We start from the raw sequence: 19,761 nt of genomic DNA, 5'->3' as shown, positions 1-19,761 counted from the left end.
CGGCGGGGCGGGAGCGGGAGCGGCGGGGCCGGGGCCGGGGGGGGCTCCGGGGGGGGGGGCTCGGCGGGTGCAGCCCCTCGGGGAGGCGGCCCTGGGGGTACAGCGGGGCCGCGGGCAGCCCCTGGCGGGGTTTGGCCTTTGAGGGGGGGCCTGGAGCCAGGGAGGCCCCGCGGGGGGCGGCAGGGCCCGGGGGGGGGTGTGTGTGTGTCCCCCCGAGGGGGGCGGCCCCGTGAGGGGGTGCAGGGGTCCCCTGGGGGTGCAGCCCCGCGGGGAAGGGTCAGTAGGGCCCGGAGCCCCCCGGGGGTGGAGGCCCTTAGTGGGGGGGCTGAGGGGTTTGGGGGGCCCCGGCGGGTGAGGCCCCGGGGGGGGGTTGGGGGCTGGTGTGGCCCCTTGGGGGGGGGGTGAGGGGGTGCAGCAGGCGGGGGGGAGGTCGAGCCCCCTGCAGCAGGTCTTGGAGGAGGGGGGGGGTCCCCCCAAGTTAGCCACCCCAGGGCAGGGTCCCCCGAGGGGTGGGGGGCCGGGTGCCCCCAGGAGACAGGGGGAGCGCGGCTGAGCCCCCCCAGGGGAGCGAGCCCACCTGCCTGCCGGGGGGGTGTCGCACCGGGGCAGGTCGCCCAGGAGCCCCCCGCTGCCCTCCCCCACGGGGGACGCGGCCCCCTGGCCCGGGGCGGGCGCCCCGTGCCGCTGGGTGAGGATGGCCTGGGCGCTGAAGCTGCCGCTGGCCGACGAGGTGATCGAGTCGGGGCTGGTGCAGGACTTCGACGCCAGCCTGTCGGGCATCGGCCAGGAGCTGGGCGCCGGGGCCTACAGCATGAGGTAGGTGGGCTCCGGCGACGCTCGGGGGTCCGTCCCGTGCCTGGCAGAGAGGCTGGGGGCTCAGGGTGGGCTGAGGAGCCCCAAAACGCTCCCCAGGGTGGGGGACCGGCACGTTCGGTGGCCGCGGTGTCACCCTGGGGGTAGTTCGGGAGCGAGTTGGGCGCTCGGCTCCGTTTCCAGCCCTGGGATGTGGCGGTGGGCGCTCGGAGTTGGGATGGAGTCGCGGTTGCAAGGGGCTGGCTGGGCACTGGGGGGTGGGGGGGCTGGGCAGCCCTGGGGGCTCTTTTGGGCTTTGGCCACCCGATGGCCTTGATCTGCAGCTCCATCACCCCGCTTCGTCCCACGCTTCTCCATCGCTGGTCAGAAGAGCCCGCAGCCGGTTGCTTTGGGTTTACGCAGCCTACGCTGATCCCCCCCAGAAGCTAATCACCCCAGAAGCGGTACTTTGCTCTAATTAATTACCCCCCCAGAGGAACAGGGGCATGGGTTTTTTGGGTCAGACCAGCTCCTGACTGAGCTAACCCAGGAGCCAAGGCTCGGAGCAGGACCCCCGCGGGGTCTAGCGCACGAATGTGATGCTTGGGACCGGGACCTGCTGGCCTCGGGTGCTCACGCTGTATGTGGCCCGTGCTCCAGAGATGCTCCTTGGTCCTCCCGATCCCGGCTCTGGGATCCCGGCTCTGGGATCCAGCCGCTTGGCCGAGCCCCCCGTGCGCGCTGAGGCCGAAGCGCAGCGTCGTGCCCCCCGTTTGAGGCGTGAGAACGCCTTGTCTCCGCCTGCGCGAGTCACGACGGGGAAGTGCAGCCCGTGGACGAGGCGTTGGACGGGCCGGGGGCTGCGGGCAGCCACGTGCTTCCCCACCGCCGTCCTTGATTAATTAGCTCCGTCGTCCTTGATTAATTAGCTCTGTCGTGGGGCAGTGCGGATCCAGCGCCGTCTGCGAAGGAGTTGCCTTGATGTAACTTGTGTGAGAGCGTTACTAGTTTGGCTGCAACTTCTGCCCTGTTTGTTTTCACCCTGGGACCCTCCTCGGCTGGAAGCGAGGGGGGAGGACGAGGTAGATCCCCCCCCCCCCCATCCCCATGTGGACCCCAGGCAGGTGTCAAAGAGCCTGGAGGTCCCCGTGTCCTAATTTTCCGTACCGCTCTTACCGGTGCAAAAGGGCTTTGGACTCTGGGTTGGTGACATGGTGGCTGTGTCGCTGCCCTGGGCGCAACCTACGGGGCTCGCTCGGCCGCCTGAAACCCGACTCTGTTTTTCCAAGACTTTTCTTGACCTGCGCTGCCCGTAAATAGAGCGTGTGCCCCCGTAGGTGAGCGCCGACCTTCCTGTCTTGACATCTGACATTTTCTCTCCGTGTCGCGGGAAGGGGGGAAAAGGTTTCAACAGGCACCTCGGGTTTTGAGCGTGTTTGGGACTTTTTGCAGGCTTGCCCCGGGGGGGGTGTTCCGCTTTTGTTCCTTCTCCCTATGGAAGAGGCACGTTACTTCCTTGGGAACGAGCGCTGGTAGGTGCCGGTGGGTGATGAGGGTTGTGGCTCGGCTGGAAGCTTTCTCTCGTTTGAGTTGCACGGTAGGGTCGTGCTTTGTATTTGTTAATGAACCTGAATTTGTCATGTTACTGTTGTTCCCCGGAATTCGTGATGTTACTGTTGTTCCCTGGAATTTGGTTTTTGAGGAGAGCGGAGCTGGTTTTGGAGGTGATAACCGGGCATTGGCTGAACACGTCTGCCCACAGTTATTCTCCCCTCTTTTCTAGGAGATTCTGTCCCACCCCAGAGCCGGAGCTGCTAGGTGAAGTGTCTTCCCAAAAGCACATTAAATTGCGCAGGGAAGGAGTGGGTTTTAAGCGGAGGGGTGTCCCTCGGAGTTGCAGGAGCTTCTCCAGGTGCCTTTGAGCAGGCGGGACTGCACCTGGGTTGGTCTCAAGAAAAATCTGCCGATGGCTGCTGGGTTTGGCCAGGCTGGGCGTCATGGGGGGCTGCTGGTGGGACGGTGGTACCCGAATGCCTCGCAGCTTCCTGGCTCTTCCCCAAGCAACCCCCAAAATGACCACTCGAGCTCGGTGGGTGATGGTGGGGCGGGAGGCGAAGTAACAAAGTGCCTCCTGTGCCACCGAGAACGTGCTTCCCCCGGAGCTGCTGGGCCCGGGGGCTGCCGAGCTTTCTCTTGCCGTTTTATAACCACGTTGTCTCTCCAGATATTTAATTTATTGCACCACGCCACGTGTAAAGCTGACCCTGTCACCTGGGTCCTGCGGCACAGGACGACCCAGACAAACGAAACCTGTGGCCGCGGCGATGCCGAGGGACCGCGGCAGGGGTGGCGTGGCGTGGCGATGCTCCAGCCTCCCTGTTGCACCGAAAGCAGCTCTGCTTCCCCGATAGCTGCTTGCAAAAGCAAACCATCGTTTGCTCGATGATTATTCCTCGCTAATTGGGTTGGGCTCTTGTACCAGAAATACAGGGATGCGACAATCCTACATTTTGGGGTTGGTTTTTTTTCCCCCTTTTGCAGCTTGTAATAAAATGTGGGGTTGAGGCTGTGGTTAGGCAGGGTCTCGGCTAACACAAACCTAGAGGCTGGCTTTGGGGAGGTTTGCAGGGATGGCTCTGCCGGCCCGTCCCTCTCAGCAGGTGTCTGAGTGCCCTTGGTGGCTGAGTGGAATCGCTGGAGGCCTGAGAAGCAGTTTGTGATATCGCAGCCACCCGCTGTGCTGCGGAACGTGGATCCAGCGGCGGCCGAGAGCTCCGCGTGCACGGGACGAGCGAGTGGAAGCCGGGATGACAGCGATGTGCCGGCAATCCGAGCGGGGAGGTCGCAGCTTTGAGTCTTTCTCACCCAGCCTGTTTTCCTGCGAGGCAAAGCAGAAGAAAGAGCGAAGCCCCCCGAGGTCTCCTGAGGCTGCAGACGTGGGGTTGGAGCCCGGCTGTGGCGCAGCCTGCGAGGCACACGAGCGCTCACGTGCGCAGGAGAAGCGCGCCCCGCATTCCTCCGGCCGCAGGGGGAATTTGTGCAGGGCGCAGCCTTTCCGTTTTCCTGTCGGCACAAGAGGTTGGTGCTGCTCTTCCCCATCCCATAGGATGGGCCATCTGTGCTTCATCCTGCCTCGGCAGCTTGCTGGGGCGAGGAATTCTTCGGCGGGATGAAACACCGTTCGTTCGCCTGCTAATGAGATGGAGCTGCAGGGAAGTTCGGCCTCCGGGTTGTGTAATTTGCCTAATTGTGTACACGTGCCTTGATGACACTGGGGCATCTGCAGGGCTCTGTAGTGTCTGACAGCGGGATTTGGGCAGGGAAGGGCTCTGCCGCTCGGCTTGGGGCGGCGGCGGTGGGTGCTGCTGGCGCAGCTTTGGAGGAAAGGTGGGTATTTAATCTCTTGGAGACCAAAGGGTTAAAGCCCTGTTAGGGTGGGAGCTGGTATTTGGCCAGGTAAGTCCAGTTTTATCTTGGGAAAGGTTTTTAATGTTCAACTAAAGAAAAAAAAAAAAAGCTGATTTAACTCCTTCCTCATGCTCCCGTGAGCCCAAAGTCTGTAACAGGAGGGACAGGCGACCTGAGTCTTCACCATGGCTCAGTGTTGCGCAGCTGCCCCTGCACAGCTCCGTCCCCACTGCCCCCCCGCCACGTTTCACCTGGGGGCGATGGGGTGGCTCTGGGTGACCTGAACAGCTCCATCCCCACTGCCCCCCCGCCACGTTTCACCTGGGGGCGGGGTGGTGGCTCTGGGTGACCTGAACAGCTCCGTCCCCACTGCCCCCCCGCCACGTTTCACCTGGGGGCGATGGGGTGGCTCTGGGTGACCTGAACAGCTCCATCCCCACTGCCCCCCCGCCACGTTTCACCTGGGGGCGATGGGGTGGCTCTGGGTGACCTGAACAGCTCCATCCCCACTGCCCCCCCGCCACGTTTCACCTGGGGGCGATGGGGTGGCTCTGGGTGACCTGAACAGCTCCATCCCCACTGTCCCCCTGCCACGTTTCACCTGGGGGCAGTGGGGTGGCTCTGGGTGACCTGAACAGCTCCATCCCCACTGCCCCCCCGCCACGTTTCAGCTGGGGGCGATGGGGTGGCTCTGGGTGACCTGAACAGCTCCATCCCCACTGTCCCCCCCACCACGTTTCAGCTGGGGGCGGTGGGATGGCTCTGGGTGACCTGAACAGCTCCGTCCCCACTGTCCCCCCACCACGTTTCAGCTGGGGGCGGTGGGATGGCTCTGGGTGACCTGAACAGCTCCATCCCCACTGTCCCCCCACCACGTTTCAGCTGGGGGCGGTGGGATGGCTCTGGGTGACCTGAACAGCTCCATCCCCACTGTCCCCCCGCCACGTTTCAGCTGGGGGCGGTGGGGTGGCTCTGGGTGACCTGAACAGCTCCGTCCCCACTGCCCCCCCGCCACGTTTCAGCTGGGGGCGGTGGGGTGGCTCTGGGTGACCTGAACAGCTCCATCCCCACTGCCCCCCCGCCACGTTTCAGCTGGGGGCGGTGGGATGGCTCTGGGTGACCCGAACAGCTCCGTCCCCACTGCCCCCCCGCCACGTTTCAGCTGGGGGCGGTGGGGTGGCTCTGGGTGACCTGAACAGCTCCATCCCCACTGCCCCCCCGCCACGTTTCAGCTGGGGGCGGTGGGGTGGCTCTGGGTGACCCGAACAGCTTCGTCCCCACTGTCCCCATGCCACATTTCAGCTGGGGGCGGTGGGGTGGCTCTGGGTGACCTGAACAGCTCCATCCCCACTGCCCCCCTGCCACGTTTCAGCTGGGGGCGGTGGGATGGCTCTGGGTGACCCGAACAGCTCCATCCCCACTGTCCCCACGCCACGTTTCAGCTCGGGCGATGGGGTGGCTCTGGGTGGCCCTGGCAGCCCATCCGCAGCTCTGCAGTCACGTCCCCACCGCTTGAACGTGTTTGCCCGGGTTCTGCTTTCGCTCCGGGCTCTGCTCGTGTGCATGGGTGGGAGGATGGTCTGGTTTATACACGACGGAATAATCGCTCTTGGCCATTGTTACGGCTCAAAACAACTGCTGAGAAACAGCTTCTGAAACAATTTCTATTAAATACATGTCCGTAGGCTCAAGGGTATTGCTGATGGTTTTTAAATTAAGATTATTCAGCAAGTTCTTGTTGCCACATGGCCTTTGAAGTATGGAGGAGTGTCTGTGATCACAGGGGAGCGGAGATGTAACCGCAAAGACCAGGAGACATCCTTCTCCTGGGAAAAGTTGGTAGCACGGGGCTTTTAACACCCTGGCTTTTCCCGGGCAGCACCGAGAGCGGCGTGACAGCATCCAGGGGACGGGGAGCCCAAGCTGGTACAGCTGGAGCGGCTGCGTGCTGCCCGGTGGCACGGCGTGGAGCTCCCGCGGAGCCCGTCTCGCACAGCCTGGTAGCCAGGAGGGCGCCTGGGCTGTGGCAGGTTAACGGAGTGTGGTGAAGCCACCCTGACCCCTCAGGGCAGTTCCTCCTGTCCTGAAATGTGGCTTGGGGCAGGAGGCAGATCTGCGAGGTACACAGGAGGTGCCTGTGGCTGTCTTACCAACCTGGTCTGATTTCTCCCACGTCCCGCTGTGACGTGCGGCTTCTTCGGACCTGCAGGGCATCCCAGGCTCTTGGGCCGGGCCAGGGCTGCGCGGTGCTCAGCACAAAGTGCGTTGGGTCTGGGGGCTCCTCAGGGAGTTTGGGGAAAGCTGGGGGGGCCGCCTCCTGCCGCTTTTGTGCTGGGAGGGCTCCTGCCGTGTCGGGATTTGCTCCACGGAGATGTTTGCGTGCGTCCTGCAGGTTACAGCTACAGGAGGGAGGGTCTGGCCTCCGCCTGCGCTGACACCCCCGTTTGCTGGGGCACGGGGGGCTTTTGTGGACACAGAGGGGGCAGCGGCGAGGAACTCGGTGACCTTGACCTGAGCCAGACTTGGAATTCCTGCCAAGCCTCTCCTGGGGGGTCGGCAAGCCACGGGGAAGGGGTTAGGGGCCGGCCTGCTGGCAGCGGTGGGCAGGCTGGGACCACGAGGAGGAGGATGAGCGTTTATGGGTGACGCGGCTGTCGTCCTGCGCGCCTCTGCAGTGGTGCAGGCGGCTGGGCTGCAGGCTGACACGCCAGCCCTGGTGTCCCTTAGCCCGAAACGTGTGGGGTTTGGGTGGGTGGCGATGCTAAGCTGAAAAAAGCTTTAGCAAGGGCAGATCTCGGGTCCTCAGACCACTCGGTTTGCTTGAACGCTCCTTTGAGCTTCTGCGGAGATGGCGGGGGGGTGGTTTTACCTAAAAAAAGCTCAAAGCTCTGCCTAGGAGGAGGAACTGAATGCCGAAGGCGTCGCCTCTCTGTAGCCAGAGCCAAAGTGAGTGTCTGACAAATCTCTTTGCAGCGACGTCCTTGCCCTGCCCATCTTCAAGCAGGAAGAATCGAGCTTGCCCCCCGAAAACGAGAACAAAATTCTGCCTTTCCAGTACGTGCTGTGTGCCGCCACGTCCCCCGCTGTCAAGCTCCACGACGAAACGCTCACCTATCTCAACCAAGGTGAGAGAAGTCCACGGGCCGAGCGAGCCTCGTGTTTAACACCCTAAAAAGTACAATTCTGGAAATTTCCCCTCGAGAATGGAAAGCGCCTCAGTAGTAAACCCCAGGTTGTTCCTGTTGGGAAGTGCTGCTTCCTTCGCCTTGCTGCCTGCCCCCAGCTCACGGCGGCGGTGTGAATTGCCGGTAGGATTTAACCTCATCAAAATCTGTGCGATTTATAAGGTGGTTTACTGCTGCTGGGTGCTCTGCAGGGGGATGTTTTACAGGTTCGAGCTGTACCCGCTGCTTTCAAGTAGAACTGGAAGATCAGGGTTGGCGACCAAAGGCAGATGGAGCTTGTGTAATCGATTTCTTCCCTGTTCTTGATCTTGGGTTAATAAGGGTAATTCCTGGAAAGTACTGCTGCAGGAAGGGAGGGATTATCTCTTCCTGGAGGTGTGTTACAGCTGTGGCTCTGATGGCTCCTGTCACACACCCCCAACACCTGGCAAGGAGATCAAGTGGCACGTCGAGTGTGGCAGGAAAAGGTGTCAGGGTGGCAGCAGGGTCCGTCCTGACTAACGGGCAGGTACCTTGTCGCCTTCCCCCCAGGGCAGTCCTATGAAATCCGGATGCTGGACAACAGGAAGATCGGGGAGCTGCCAGAGATAAATGGGAAACTGGTCAAGGTGAGCAGAGCACACGGGTGCGCGCGCCCAGCTGGGGGTGTCCCCTGCCCTGGGGGGACGTGGCCTCACCCTGCGCCCCCACAGCGGCCGCCGTGACAGCGTGTGTGGCGTGGGTCTGCCTCGCCTGGGGGTTTTGTTTTCCCTTTTTCCTTCTCCCGCTTTGTGGAGACCAGCCCAGCTGGTGCTGTCCAGCCGGTCCCTGGGGACAAGGCAGGAGGCAGTGGCAGGAGGGATAAGCTGGGACCTTCGTGCTTCCACCCCAAGGGTCCATCTGGGCTCCCTTGCATTGCTTCGGCTTCTCCGTGAAGCCTTCGGGCTCCTCTGCTCCCCTCTCTGCCCCTTTTCTCGTGCCGGGAAGCACCTCGCAGCTCGAGTTTCCCACGGCAGCTCCAGCCCCAGACTGTTTCTCCCCTCTAGAGCATATTCCGGGTGGTGTTTCATGACCGGCGCCTGCAGTACACGGAGCACCAGCAGCTGGAGGGCTGGCGGTGGAACCGGCCTGGGGACAGGATACTGGACATCGGTGAGTCCCCGGGGCTGGCGGAGACGCGGGTGCCTGAGGTGCCTCCAGCCAGGCTCCTGGTCCCTTTAAGGGACAAAGTGCTGTCATGGTCCCGCGTTTTGAGAGACGTGGTTGGTTCTTCCATAAGTTCCCTGCAAATCCCTTCCTGCTACAAACCGCAGCTGGTTCTCCGTATGTGCCCCTACAGATATCCCGATGTCCGTGGGCATCATTGACCCGAGAGCAAACCCAACCCAGCTCAACACGGTGGAGTTCCTATGGGATCCTTCCAAGAGGACTTCTGTGTTTATCCAGGTAAAAGAGGAAAAGCGGAAAAACTCCCGTTGCGGGCATCTAGGGGGAAAAAATAAGTTTTCCAAGGGGGAAAAAGATGCTTTTTCTAACTCGGGAGCACTGAAATAGCAGCCAGATGCTACAGTGGTAGAAGGATGTCAACTAAAACACGCCCTGCCTCCTGCAAGAGAGCAGCAGCCCATGAGGGAGCAAGGCATGGGCACAGCTGACCACCAACCAGTTGTTTTACACATTTTAGTGGTGGTTTAGGTCCCACTGTTTCCAGAATTTGAGTCTCCATCCTGCTTAGATGCTTTTGCACATCTCACCAGCTGCCTAAAATACCTTTTGGAAGTCTGGCCCTCCCAGCCAGGATACACGGGCTGCCGCCTGCGGAGGCTGGTGCCGCAGAACTGGCTGCCCTGCTGGTCTGGGGCTTGCTTGTGGCATTAAGAGGTTGCAAAACTTGTTGAAAGAATGTGGCTCCACCTCTGCCATGGCATCCCCTTACGTCCTTCATGCTGGGGGGGCTTGCGGTCCCATCCCCGCTCCGTATTTCGCCCTCTCACCCTTTATATGAGTGCTGCCCCGGCTCCCACGAGGGGAACGGCCGCGTTGTGGTGGGTCATACGGTGGGATTCCTGAGGAGGGGATTCCTGAGGAGGGGATTCCTGAGGAGGGGATTCCTGAGGAGGGGATTCCTGAGGGCAGGCTGCCTTGCCTTCCCGCAGGTTCACTGCATCAGCACAGAGTTCACCATGCGGAAGCACGGGGGAGAGAAGGGGGTGCCTTTTCGGGTCCAGATAGACACCTTCAAGGAGAACGAGAACGGGGAGTACACGGAGCACCTGCACTCTGCCAGCTGCCAGATCAAGGTCTTCAAGGTACCGCAGCCCCTTGGGGACCTTCCCAAGGCTAGGAAACAAACTGGGAAGTCGATCCCAGTTCACGCTGTGGCCCCAGTGAACGTCATGGGTGCAGGACCGTGGCCGCATTTGCTTGCGGAAGGGCCCTCGTGGTCCTTCTGGTCTCACGTCGCTGCTCTCCCCTGGTTCCTCCCTGTCAGTCGAGGCCGGAGGTCGCTGAGGCTATAAAACCAGTAAGCCAAGAACAATGTACGGGGAGAACATGGGCTGCCTTGCCTCTGTCTGAAACCTCCCACGTTTAGTCTTATCACCTCGGGAGATCTTCCAAGCATCCTCGGTGTCTGTCTAAACTCCTCGCTTGAATATTACCTGTTGCCGATGATCTGCCCGCACCTGGCCTCTCCAGCGGTGCCGGCGTCTGGTCCCTGTTGCGAATCGCTTGCGGAATTGCCGGCGCGCAGCAATTCGGGCTGAGAAGGGCGGTTCACGCAGCAGCGCTTTGGCAATGCCGTGCCCACGCTGTCTGGGACGCGGAGGTTGCCTCCGTTACCCCATCCCTCCCTGTAACGCCAAACCTTGGTGCGTGGCTCCTCTCTCCGGGCTTTAGGGGCACTTGGCACCCAGCGGGGGTGGGTGCCTGGCCGGGTGCCTGCGCTGCTTTGCCGCTGTGCCCTGAGCTTGCTGCGGGATACTGGGCAGCGTGCCCTGCTGCTGGCTCGGCATCTTCCCCCTTCTCTCTCTCTCTCTCTCTTTCTCTCTCTCTCCCCCTCTCCCCTCTTGCCTGTTTGGTTTATAACATTTCGAAGGCAGGGGTGGGATGATTTAGGGCTTGTTGGAGCTGTGGCTGGTATCTCGATGCAAGTAGCCGAAACGGATGGCTGCGGGGTGGGGAGTTAGGGCTGATCACGAGCGGGCACCCGGAGGACAATGAGACTGCGAGGCATCTGCTGCTGCGTTTCTACTGGGCTTCAGCTCTTGGTGCCAGGGGATGGGTTGGGTTTTGTGGGGGTTTTGGGGAGGTTTTTTTTCCCCTTGGATTGGGAAAACCCAAAGCGGTGAAGCTGTGGCTTCAGGGCACGGTCTGTCTGCAAGGGGTGGTCTGTGATGTCTTCACCCTTATCTCTTGCTCCCCAACACAGCCGCTTTCCTGGGGTCAGGGCTGCTCTTTGGGCAGCAGACGCAACACCATGCGCGTTTCCCCGTGCCCGTGTGAGACCTGTTTGCCGCAGGGCGTCCTTCATGGGTTTTAACGTGATTCGGGCTCCTGCCCCGCTCTTTCCATCCTCCCCTCTGCCTCTCAAAGCTCTAAATAGCTGCTGGGGAGCCCTTACCCACACGTTGGTGTCTGGGGCACAGATCTGCTCGAGCCAGCAGGCGCAGCAGCGTTGCCCGTGGAAAGATGAGATTTTCATGGTAGGAACAGGCTCATGACGCCACAGCTGAGCAGCACCTCCTCACCCAGCTGCGAGCACAGTGGTGGCTTGCTCAGGTCTCAGCTTTCCTGTCCAGAGGGAAGAGATTTGGAACTTGGGGAGCAGGATTGTATTGATTGATTGTAACAAACAACGATTTCCCCGTTGTATTTGTATAAAGCTTTTCCGCCGGTGCCATGGGTACCACTCGTCCCCATGGGAGGCGTCTGCCTGCTGGCAGGTAGCTGTGCTGGGCCACCAAGAGAAATTCCTCCCGCCTGTGAGTACAGGCAGAGACCACGGAGAGCCAAGTTTTGAGCCAATTTCTTTAGGGTTCTGCTAAGGGGAGCACCGGGGATGGCTTTGGCGGTTATAAGGGCGCTCTCTTCCTTGCTGCTTTCCCTGGGGCTTTGAGTGTTTGATAAAGGCAGCGAGTAAAATCACGTTAATCTTGGACATGAGAGAGCACGTGGGTTTTCGAGGTTGTGGCAAAGGCAAGGACATAACTGAGCGCTTTGGTGTCCCGGTGCCGTTTGTGCCACTCAAACGCTGCCTCTCCAAGTGGTTGACGAAGGTGCAAAAGACGCAGCTCAGATACGTGACACCAGAAAGTGGCCTTTGTCCCCTTAGAGCCGACATACGCTGTCAGGAGAAGTGTGTCTCAAGGCTGTTTCGCCCCCTCGTTCAGATGCTTTGGGCCCCGTTGCAGGCGCGTGGGTGGCTCAGGATCTTGGGGCTGTTCGCGAAGGGCTGCCGTCACCGCAGTGAGTTCTCAGTGCGGATAGTCGCAGCCTCTTCCTTTCCCCCCTGTAAAGCAACAAGCGGGTGAGTAGAAGGACGAGTCACCTTTTCTGCTGCTTGCATTTCTCGCACACCTCTCCAGCCGTCTGCTGCCGCCCTTCCACGCGGCTGTTCTAACAGGGATGTCTCCTTTCCAGCCCAAAGGAGCTGATCGGAAGCAGAAGACGGACAGGGAAAAGATGGAGAAGCGAACGCCTCATGAGAAGGAGAAATACCAGCCTTCCTATGAAACCACGATACTCACGGAGGTGGGATGCTCTGTCGTGCAGCGGCTGGCATCGTTGTTTTAATGAAACCTGGCTTACCTCGCCCGCAGGTGACGAGGAGCTGCCTGTTCTGCTGTGAAACCTTGGCCAAATGGCTAATAGCCACAAGACAAAAGCAAGATAAATTTTGTAGGCAGAGGAGGTGTTTCTTACAGACCTGAAAAAGGGCTCTTGTGCCTGGAGACGTGGCGGGTTTTTCCCCGCTGGAATAGCTCACCTAATAAAAGGTTTTTACCTCTCCCTGCAAGCTTCGTTTTGCCCATGTGGCAACCGGCCGCTGAGGTTGTGAGCTGGCAGAAAACCCAGTTGTTTGCTCCCTGTGCTAGAGGAAAGCGTCAGTCTGTTCAAATGTGATGGGCTGAGGGGTGGGTGCTGAGCAGCCCTGGGGAGGGGAGCCCTTGTCCTGCCCTGGGTGGGTTCGGGAACACTCATCAGTGCCGGACTCTGGCTCGGAGGTTCCCAGGTTTCTGTGTGTCAGCCCCGTGCCAGAGTGATGGTTTAGACCCCAGATCTCGCTGTGTTTGAGTTCTGTGACTTTTGGCCTTTTGAGATTAAGAACCGCTAAACGTGAGCTTTGTGGCCATCTGCAGTGAATTGGCACGGCTTCTTTTAATCCCCCACTTTTATGCCTTAATTCTGTTCCAGAGTCGGTTGTTGGTCAGCAAATAGCTGTCACCCGGTGCTGACCAGAGCAGATGTCCGCGCTGGTTCACAGCAACCCTGTGACTCTCTGGGTTTTCCTTTCTAGTGTTCTCCCTGGCCAGAGATAACGTACGTCAATAACACGCCATCCCCTGGCTTCAACAGCTCCCACAGCAGCTTTTCCATTGGCGAAGGGTAAGTCGGGAGGGGAGGCCGCCTGGCTCGCAATTTCTGCCTCGCACAAGAGATCGATGTGTCCGAGCTGGCGGTGACCGCTGGCGAGAGGAAGGTTCCGAGGTGTACAGGGGGGTGGCAGCAGCCTAAGGGGCTGTGTCTGTGGGGAAAATCAAAACAAAATCCCTTGGAGCCGAGGGTCAGCCTCCAGCCTGCTTCGCGCTGCTTGTCCCCGCGCCGTTAATACTCCCAACATACACCGTTGGTTTGCAAAGCCGCAGCCACCTAGCTGTTTTGGTGGCCTTGGTTATGGGAATTTGGGGGGGGGTTGCTGCCCGCCGGGGTCCTGTGCCGGAGGGGAAGAGCAGCGCTAACTGGTGTTTCTGGCTCTTTCCCCGCCCTAGCAATGGCTCTCCCAACCATCAGCCCGAGCCACCCCCTCCGATCGCAGATGTAAGTCACACCTCAGAGCTTATGCTTGTGGTAAGGATGGTGCACAGGTCAGAAAATGGGATTTGGGGATGGAGCTGGGGCGGGTTTGTGGGTGGCTGGAGTTTGCTGGGGAAGAGGCTGCTCTAATTTAACATCTTTGGGGAGCTGTAACTTCTTTTTGACTCCTAGTTAGAAAAAGAGGTGACGGGGTGAAAAACGTTTGGTACAGCAACGCGGAGCTGTGAGCAAGCTCTTTGTAGCTTGCTGTGACCTTTACTTATTGCCTTGATCTTCTCTGTGCTTTCTCCTTTGCTTCCTTCCTCTTTTTCCGTCCCTCTGAAGACTTTTAAATCAAAACCTGTCCAGGCCACAGCCTTTACTGTGCACGTGCTGGGAGCCTGGCTCGCTGGGGCCCCCATTTAAGACTGTGATTATAAACACTGAGCTGACCTGTGCTCGTTCCTGGGTGGAAATGCTTCCACCTTGCCTCTGACCCTTCTTTCCCTGCGTTGCAGAACCTCTTGCCCACCAGCACGCCCCAGGAAGCCCAGCAGTGGCTGCACCGAAACCGCTTCTCCACTTTTTCTCGGCTTTTCAGAAACTTCTCAGGTAGGTTACACCATCCCCGCTGCGGCCGCCCCTTCTCCGTGCCAGGTGGCTCTGCCTCCTCTCGCTCCTGAGGCTGTCTTCATGTTCCCGTTGCAAATATAAATTTAAAATTTTCTTATAATACAATAAAACGTGGCTCCCTGAAAGCTGTGTACTTCATTTCCCACCTCAACTGGCAAAACAGTGAGGACTGGGGTGGTTTCTCTTCCAAGAGCTGGCAGCACACTCTAATCTTAAAACAAGCTGAGAAGTGCTGAGCTGGGGGAAAGCACAGCGTGTAAAGAAATGCTTCGTGTTTATTTTCCCCTCCTTCCCTGGTGATATGGCCTCTGTTATCCAGGGTCACCGAGGCACTGGGTAGCCGGCCGTAAATTTAATTTACGGGACACAGGGTTGTACCAAAACACGCTCTTGCAAAACCAGTCTGGAAAAAAAAATCTTGCGAGCGTCCTTCTAGGGGAAGCAGGGGGCAGTTGGAAGCAGAAGGGAGAAGCAGTTTGGGAATGGGGTGACCTCTGCGAGTGGGGAGAGGGGGAGCAGGCACAGCTGCCGTGTCCAGAGCCCCGCACCCGACACGCTTTGGACAAGATCGTGTGACTTTCTCACCTTCTAATGTTTTAAAACTAGGTGCAGACTTACTGAAGCTGACCAGAGAAGACGTTATCCAGATCTGCGGCCCTGCGGATGGCATCAGGCTCTTCAACGCGTTGAAAGGCCGGTAGGTTGTTTGCTTAAAAGCTGGTGGCGGATGGTAGGCGAGTTGTGTTTGGTTAGCCCATTTGCTCGGCTCTTGCTGTTAGAGAGAACAGAGTTTCATTAACCTTCCTGAACCTCTTCCAGTCACATTTGATAACTTAGCCAGCAGGGTAACCACGCCAGGGACAATCTGGGGTAGAAAATCCATGTGATCGTTAGAAATGATCTTATTCTTTGAGTGTCAGAGAACCAAGCCGCAAGCTAGCGAGTCCTGCCGATACAATACTTGTTTCCTCTGTCCTCTGCACTAATTCCGTGGAATTTCCTTCCCGGAATGGGAATATTCCTTTCCACCTTTCACTGAAGAAGCAGGGACTGGTGTTTAACCGCCCTGTCTGAGCTGGAGCGTTTCAGAAGGTGCTGCTACAGCCAGGCAGGGGGGCACAGGGTGGGCTGTGTCCAGGAGGGAAGGTACCGGTGTGGGGCTGAGAACGTGGGAAGCATTCCAGGGGGTTAATGCGCTGCCTCCGATGGCGCGGGAGATGGCAGGGAAACCAGGAGATAGCAGGGAAACCGTAGTGGTCCTGTGGTGGGGAGAAGGGCACAAAGGACAGGAGACGCTGCCGGCTTTTGTGCTGCAAAATGAGGCTTTGAACAAGGAGCACGCGTGTTACCAACCGAGCGCGGTGCGAACCGTGGCTGCTGTGTCCTCGGGAGCGAGCCGCCCGATTGAGCTGCGTGGTGGCCGGCTGGCACCATCTTCCCCTGCTGACTTTGTCCCCTTCTCACAAAAACCTTTGCTGCATCATCAAGGTGGGGGTGACCACGATGGTTTTGCTCCGGGACGACATTGTCGATCTCCTCTTTTCCTTCTGAAGAACCTGGCCAGGGAAGGAGCGCTGGCAAGGCGCTGGGAGCTTGAGGTGTCCTTGAGCAAATCCACGGGCGCTCACTCACTGCTCTGTCCCTAGGATGGTGCGGCCCAGACTGACCATCTACGTGTGTCAGGAGTCCCAGCAGCTGCGGGACCTCCAGCAGAAACACGAGGACGGGGACACAGTAACCAGTACTTTTTTCGGTAAGAGTCTCGGAGCCTGGCAGGGAGCGCGTGGGCTTGGGTTGCTGCTGCCAGGGGGGGAAACAACAGCCAGGGGCTTCAGCAAACAGAAATGCAGCGGAGGCTCTTTCCAGCCCTGCCGCTGCTGCCCGCGGGCACTCAGCACCAGTTGCCTCCAGTCCCCTTGTCCCCACACCACAGCTTTTGGCTGGTGAAGGGCCCCTCTTGCAGCCAGGACTGCTGGTGTTACCAGAGCCCTGCACAGCAACTCAGAGGGTCTGCGCCTTTTATTTTCGGCCCCTCCGTCTCATGTTGGCTGCTGTCACTCTCATCTCGCTGCAGCAAGGCAGCAAGCTCACGGGTGAGCTCACCTACAACCTAGTGCAGGCTCTGTACGCAAACCGAGCCCAAAAAATCGCGGTGAACCCTTTTTGCTCGCCCTGGTCCTTCCCAGCTGATTTTTCTCCTTGCCCACCAAATGGGTGGCTGCAGAATCTGACTGTCGGCACATTGCCTGCTCCAAGCTGACAAATGATAGCTCCTGCGAGAATCCAGCATTGCTCCGACAACAATGAGTGACCTACATTTGTGGAGCAGCCAGGCGCCGGTTGATCCACCTCTGTTGTTGGAGCGGCAAGTGCAAAAGCAAACAGCTCGTCCTTTCCTTGCCCTGCTCCAATTTGAATCCTCTCGCTTCCCCCCAGGACCTGCCTTGTGGGAGTGGGGGAACAAGGGTGAGGGGGTTCTGGGGTGGCGTTTTCATCGTGCTGGGATTGAAAACTGCCAGGAATGGTACAAAGTGCTGCTGGGCTGATGCTAGTTGAAATAGAAGCTTTTGGGGGGGCAAGGACTGCATAAATACAGAGCAAGCGTTGCAGGACATGGACAGGGAGTTACTGTGGAGCTGATCCTGATGTAGCTCAGGATCAGGTGTAGCTGGAGCAGACACCAGAGGTGCTGCAGTGACGTCTCGATTTAGCAGCTTGGGCTTGGAAAGATGATAGCTGCGCGACTTGGGCGCAGCAGAGCGGGCGTTTGACCTGCCAAAGAGCTGCGCTCGATAGACGAGCTGTTCCCAGTCCCTTCCCACCGTGGCTGTGGTGTTCCTGGGCGGAGAGCAGCCCGGCTGTGGCACTGCTCTAAGCACCTGCTCCCTAGGCTGGCGCGCGTGGCGGTAGCTGAAGTGTCTCTGCATCCACGGTGCAGACGTGGAAGCTTGGCGTCTGGCTGCCACGGCTCCTCTCCCCGCAGTGTACCACGCTATTTATCTGGAGGAACTGACGGCGGTGGAACTGACGGAAAAGCTGGCCCAGCTCTTCAGCATCTCTTCCCAACAGATCAGCCAGATTTACAAGCAAGGTCCGACGGGAATACACGTGCTGATCAGCGATGAGGTAACGGCCTGTGGGCGCTCCTTATTTTCAACCTCTTGCACTGGGTTGCTTCAGCTGGTTCGTGTCTGACGGTGCTCCGAGCTCTGCTGCGGGGGTTGCGCAGGACCCTGGGGAACAGATCCCACGGGCAGGTCCTCAGGAAGGGCCCTGCTCCTCACCTTTGGTTTCCAAAGAGTCTGAGTTAGTCATTAAAGCCTGTAGAGCAAAGGATGTTGGTGCTCGGGGGCGCTTCTCTGCTGCCGGGGGCACCTCACTTAAACCTGTGAGGTTTATCAGGCGTGAACAGCTCTCCCAGAGCTGGTCCAGGCTGCCTGCACGCCCTCCTTATGCTTGGGTTTTTTCCAGCTTTGCTATAAAAACAGGGAGGGGAATTGCTGTGGGAGGACTTTGCTTTCAGACCTGCATCCCGGAATCCGATGGGTTCTCTCTCTCTCAGCTTGCTGGTTCAGATCTTAAGTTCTGGAGAGCTGGAGAAAGGAATAAATATTTACACCCGGTGCCTTTCCTACCTCCCAGAGCACTGAGCTCCTGCCTGAGCAGCTTCTAGCCCTTTCGGTACTCTAAATCCATGCCTGTCGCTGAATGGCAGAGCACAAAGCCTCCACTTCGGGCTCTGAGGCACTTCTGCGGTGTTTAAGTACAGCCTCGGACTAAGCTGGCTTTGGTGGCTTCTTTCAGATGATACAGAATTTCCAAGACGAATCCTGTTTTGTTCTGGACACCATGAAAGGTGCGTAAATGCCCAGGCTCCATCTTCTGTCGCCCTTCTGTACCTCTTGGGGAGCTCTTGTGTCAGATCCGCTCAACCCAGCGGATCCCTGTGCTGTCGTGGCTGGCTCACGACCTTTGCTTCTTTTGCAGCTGAAACCAATGATAGCTACCACATCATCTTGAAGTAGGAGGGGATGGGATGAGGAACGTGAGGAACACCCGTGATCCTCTTGCCGCGCATGAAGACCCTTCACTTCCAGCACAAGGACACAAGCAGAGATCTGGAAACTCCTGGGCACCCCCTGGAAAGACCCCGAGCCGTCGGTCACTCGGCTGTCTCTCTGGCAGGGGACCTCCTTGCTCCGACAGCATCTAAATGGCCGTGGGTGGTAACGTGCTGCTTAATTGCTGGAGCTCTGAGGCTTGAAGTTACCAGGTCGCACCCTTGCGTAGCTCTCGGTAGAAATTTGCCATTGGGACCTAAGACCTGCGTGAGGGCTTTTTCTGTGGCAAGCGTGCTCTGCTTTTCTGAGAGGCGTTGGCTCCCGCGACGTTCGCAGACTGGCGAAAAAACATGAATTAAACTGGCCCAACGAAGCCAACTGGCCCTTGGGCACGTGCTGAGCTGAGCAGGTCTCAAACACGCTGCGTACTGTGCTGGTGGAGTGGTAGGCTGGGAGGGACATTCTGAAAAGATTTTATTAAGCTTTCATTTAATATTACAACGCATCTGTTAGACAAAGGTGGTGACTTTGTTTTTCTCTCCACCCACCTCGGAAACGGTGTTGGCTCTGTGTATGCAGGTGTGGTTGTGGTGCCATCCTTCTTCCCTTGCGAGCGTAAGGTCCTCAGGGACTTAATATACAGAATTAGTTGTATAAAGCTGGAGCAAAACGTGGAGCGAAGCGGAGCTGGATAAAGGAATAGCTTAACTAGTTTGTTCTGTGGGATTCTTTTCTGCGTGTTTTAGGGAGAGGAAAAAAAAAAGACGTAGCTATTCCCGCTGAAAATGTTGGGCGATATCTACCTGCTGCCTCATTTTCTGCCCCTGCCCAGCCTCCGTAGCTGCCCCGGGGGGGTGTAGCCCTGCGCGCACTGAGGAGACAGCGAACAGCAAGTTCAAGGAGTTATTCAAAGCCGTTGGGACTTGATGGTGACAAGGGTGCCTCCGTGCAGGTTTCCTGGACAGCAGGAAGATCTCCAGGGTGAAGGATCTGCCCTGCTCTGCAGCTGAGGGATCCCATTTCCCATCCATAAGATCCCCAAGCAGAGCCTGAGATGCCTGGGGTAACACCTGTCTCCAGCCGTCGGCGCTATGTGAGGACGTTTTGACCCAAAATTGGGAAAAAAAAATACAATGTAAAGCAGGGCTTTTATTTTTAAATCAGGCTGCAAGGAGATCCAAGCCCAGGCAGGTGCTGTAGGTCCCGGCTCGGGCCAGGGAGGGCCTATGGGGTGAGTGAAGGCACTAACGGACGCTACAATTGTGACGGCCACGTCCCTGCTGCTAAAATACTGGCTGCTCTTCTGTCTTTGTAAGCCTTAAAAGATTGTGTTCCCATCTTCCTCAGCCAGCTGTTGTCTTCTTGGAGGTGCAATCCAAATAGCTAAGACAAAATAGCAAACACAGTTTAGAGCTGGTTCAGTCCTGGCTAAACCTTCCCAGGATTTGCTTGCACCAGCCGAGCTCCCACAGCCGCCACTTGTGACTGTCCTGGTGCAAAGGGCCCCGTAGTGTCCCCATCTCCCTTCTCCGTCGCAGCTGCTCCCCAAAAGAGTTATTCAGGACTGCGGTGGCTCCTCCTCGCCCCCAAAACCCAGCTGCATTGGGGTTGGTGAGGAACTGGAGGATCCAGCAGTCAGTCCTGGAAACGGAGCAGGGTGCTGGGGGGATCCTCTCCACCTGGGCTCA

General features: G+C 58.6%; 1 protein-coding gene across 2 annotated transcripts; it reads left to right on the top strand.

Moving 5' to 3' along the window:
- The first annotated feature begins 406 nt into the window (after positions 1–406).
- On the top strand, positions 407–18,787 carry TFCP2 (transcription factor CP2). Of its 2 annotated transcripts, none has more exons than XM_037411741.1 (15): positions 407–816; positions 7,174–7,325; positions 7,917–7,993; positions 8,411–8,516; positions 8,704–8,810; positions 9,521–9,673; positions 12,006–12,116; positions 12,883–12,971; positions 13,355–13,403; positions 13,898–13,991; positions 14,619–14,709; positions 15,659–15,765; positions 16,996–17,138; positions 17,817–17,868; positions 18,000–18,787. In XM_037411741.1, exons 1-15 carry the CDS (start codon positions 695–697, stop codon positions 18,035–18,037), a joined length of 1,491 nt encoding a protein of 496 aa, XP_037267638.1. In that variant the 5' UTR covers positions 407–694; the 3' UTR covers positions 18,038–18,787. The 2 variants fall into 2 exon arrangements, with proteins under 2 accessions (XP_037267638.1, XP_037267636.1); XM_037411739.1 differs by having other exon boundaries at positions 13,355–13,433.
- The last annotated feature ends 974 nt before the right edge of the window (positions 18,788–19,761 follow it).

The sequence above is a fragment of the Falco rusticolus genome, chromosome 19, assembly GCF_015220075.1.
Source record: "Falco rusticolus isolate bFalRus1 chromosome 19, bFalRus1.pri, whole genome shotgun sequence".
Taxonomy (NCBI): Eukaryota; Metazoa; Chordata; class Aves; order Falconiformes; family Falconidae; genus Falco; species Falco rusticolus.
The sequence above is the reverse complement of the archived record's forward strand: the minus strand, read 5'-3'. Positions and strand labels throughout refer to the sequence as shown.

Bases quoted from the DNA above. Each gene is read 5' to 3' on its own strand.
- TFCP2 (XM_037411739.1), top strand. From the start codon at position 695: ATGGCCTGGGCGCTGAAGCTGCCGCTGGCCGACGAGGTGATCGAGTCG. The intron at 7,326-7,916 runs GTGAGAGAAGTC...CCTTCCCCCCAG, and splicing joins GCTCACCTATCTCAACCAAG to GGCAGTCCTATGAAATCCGG. The intron at 9,674-12,005 runs GTACCGCAGCCC...TCTCCTTTCCAG, and splicing joins GCCAGATCAAGGTCTTCAAG to CCCAAAGGAGCTGATCGGAA.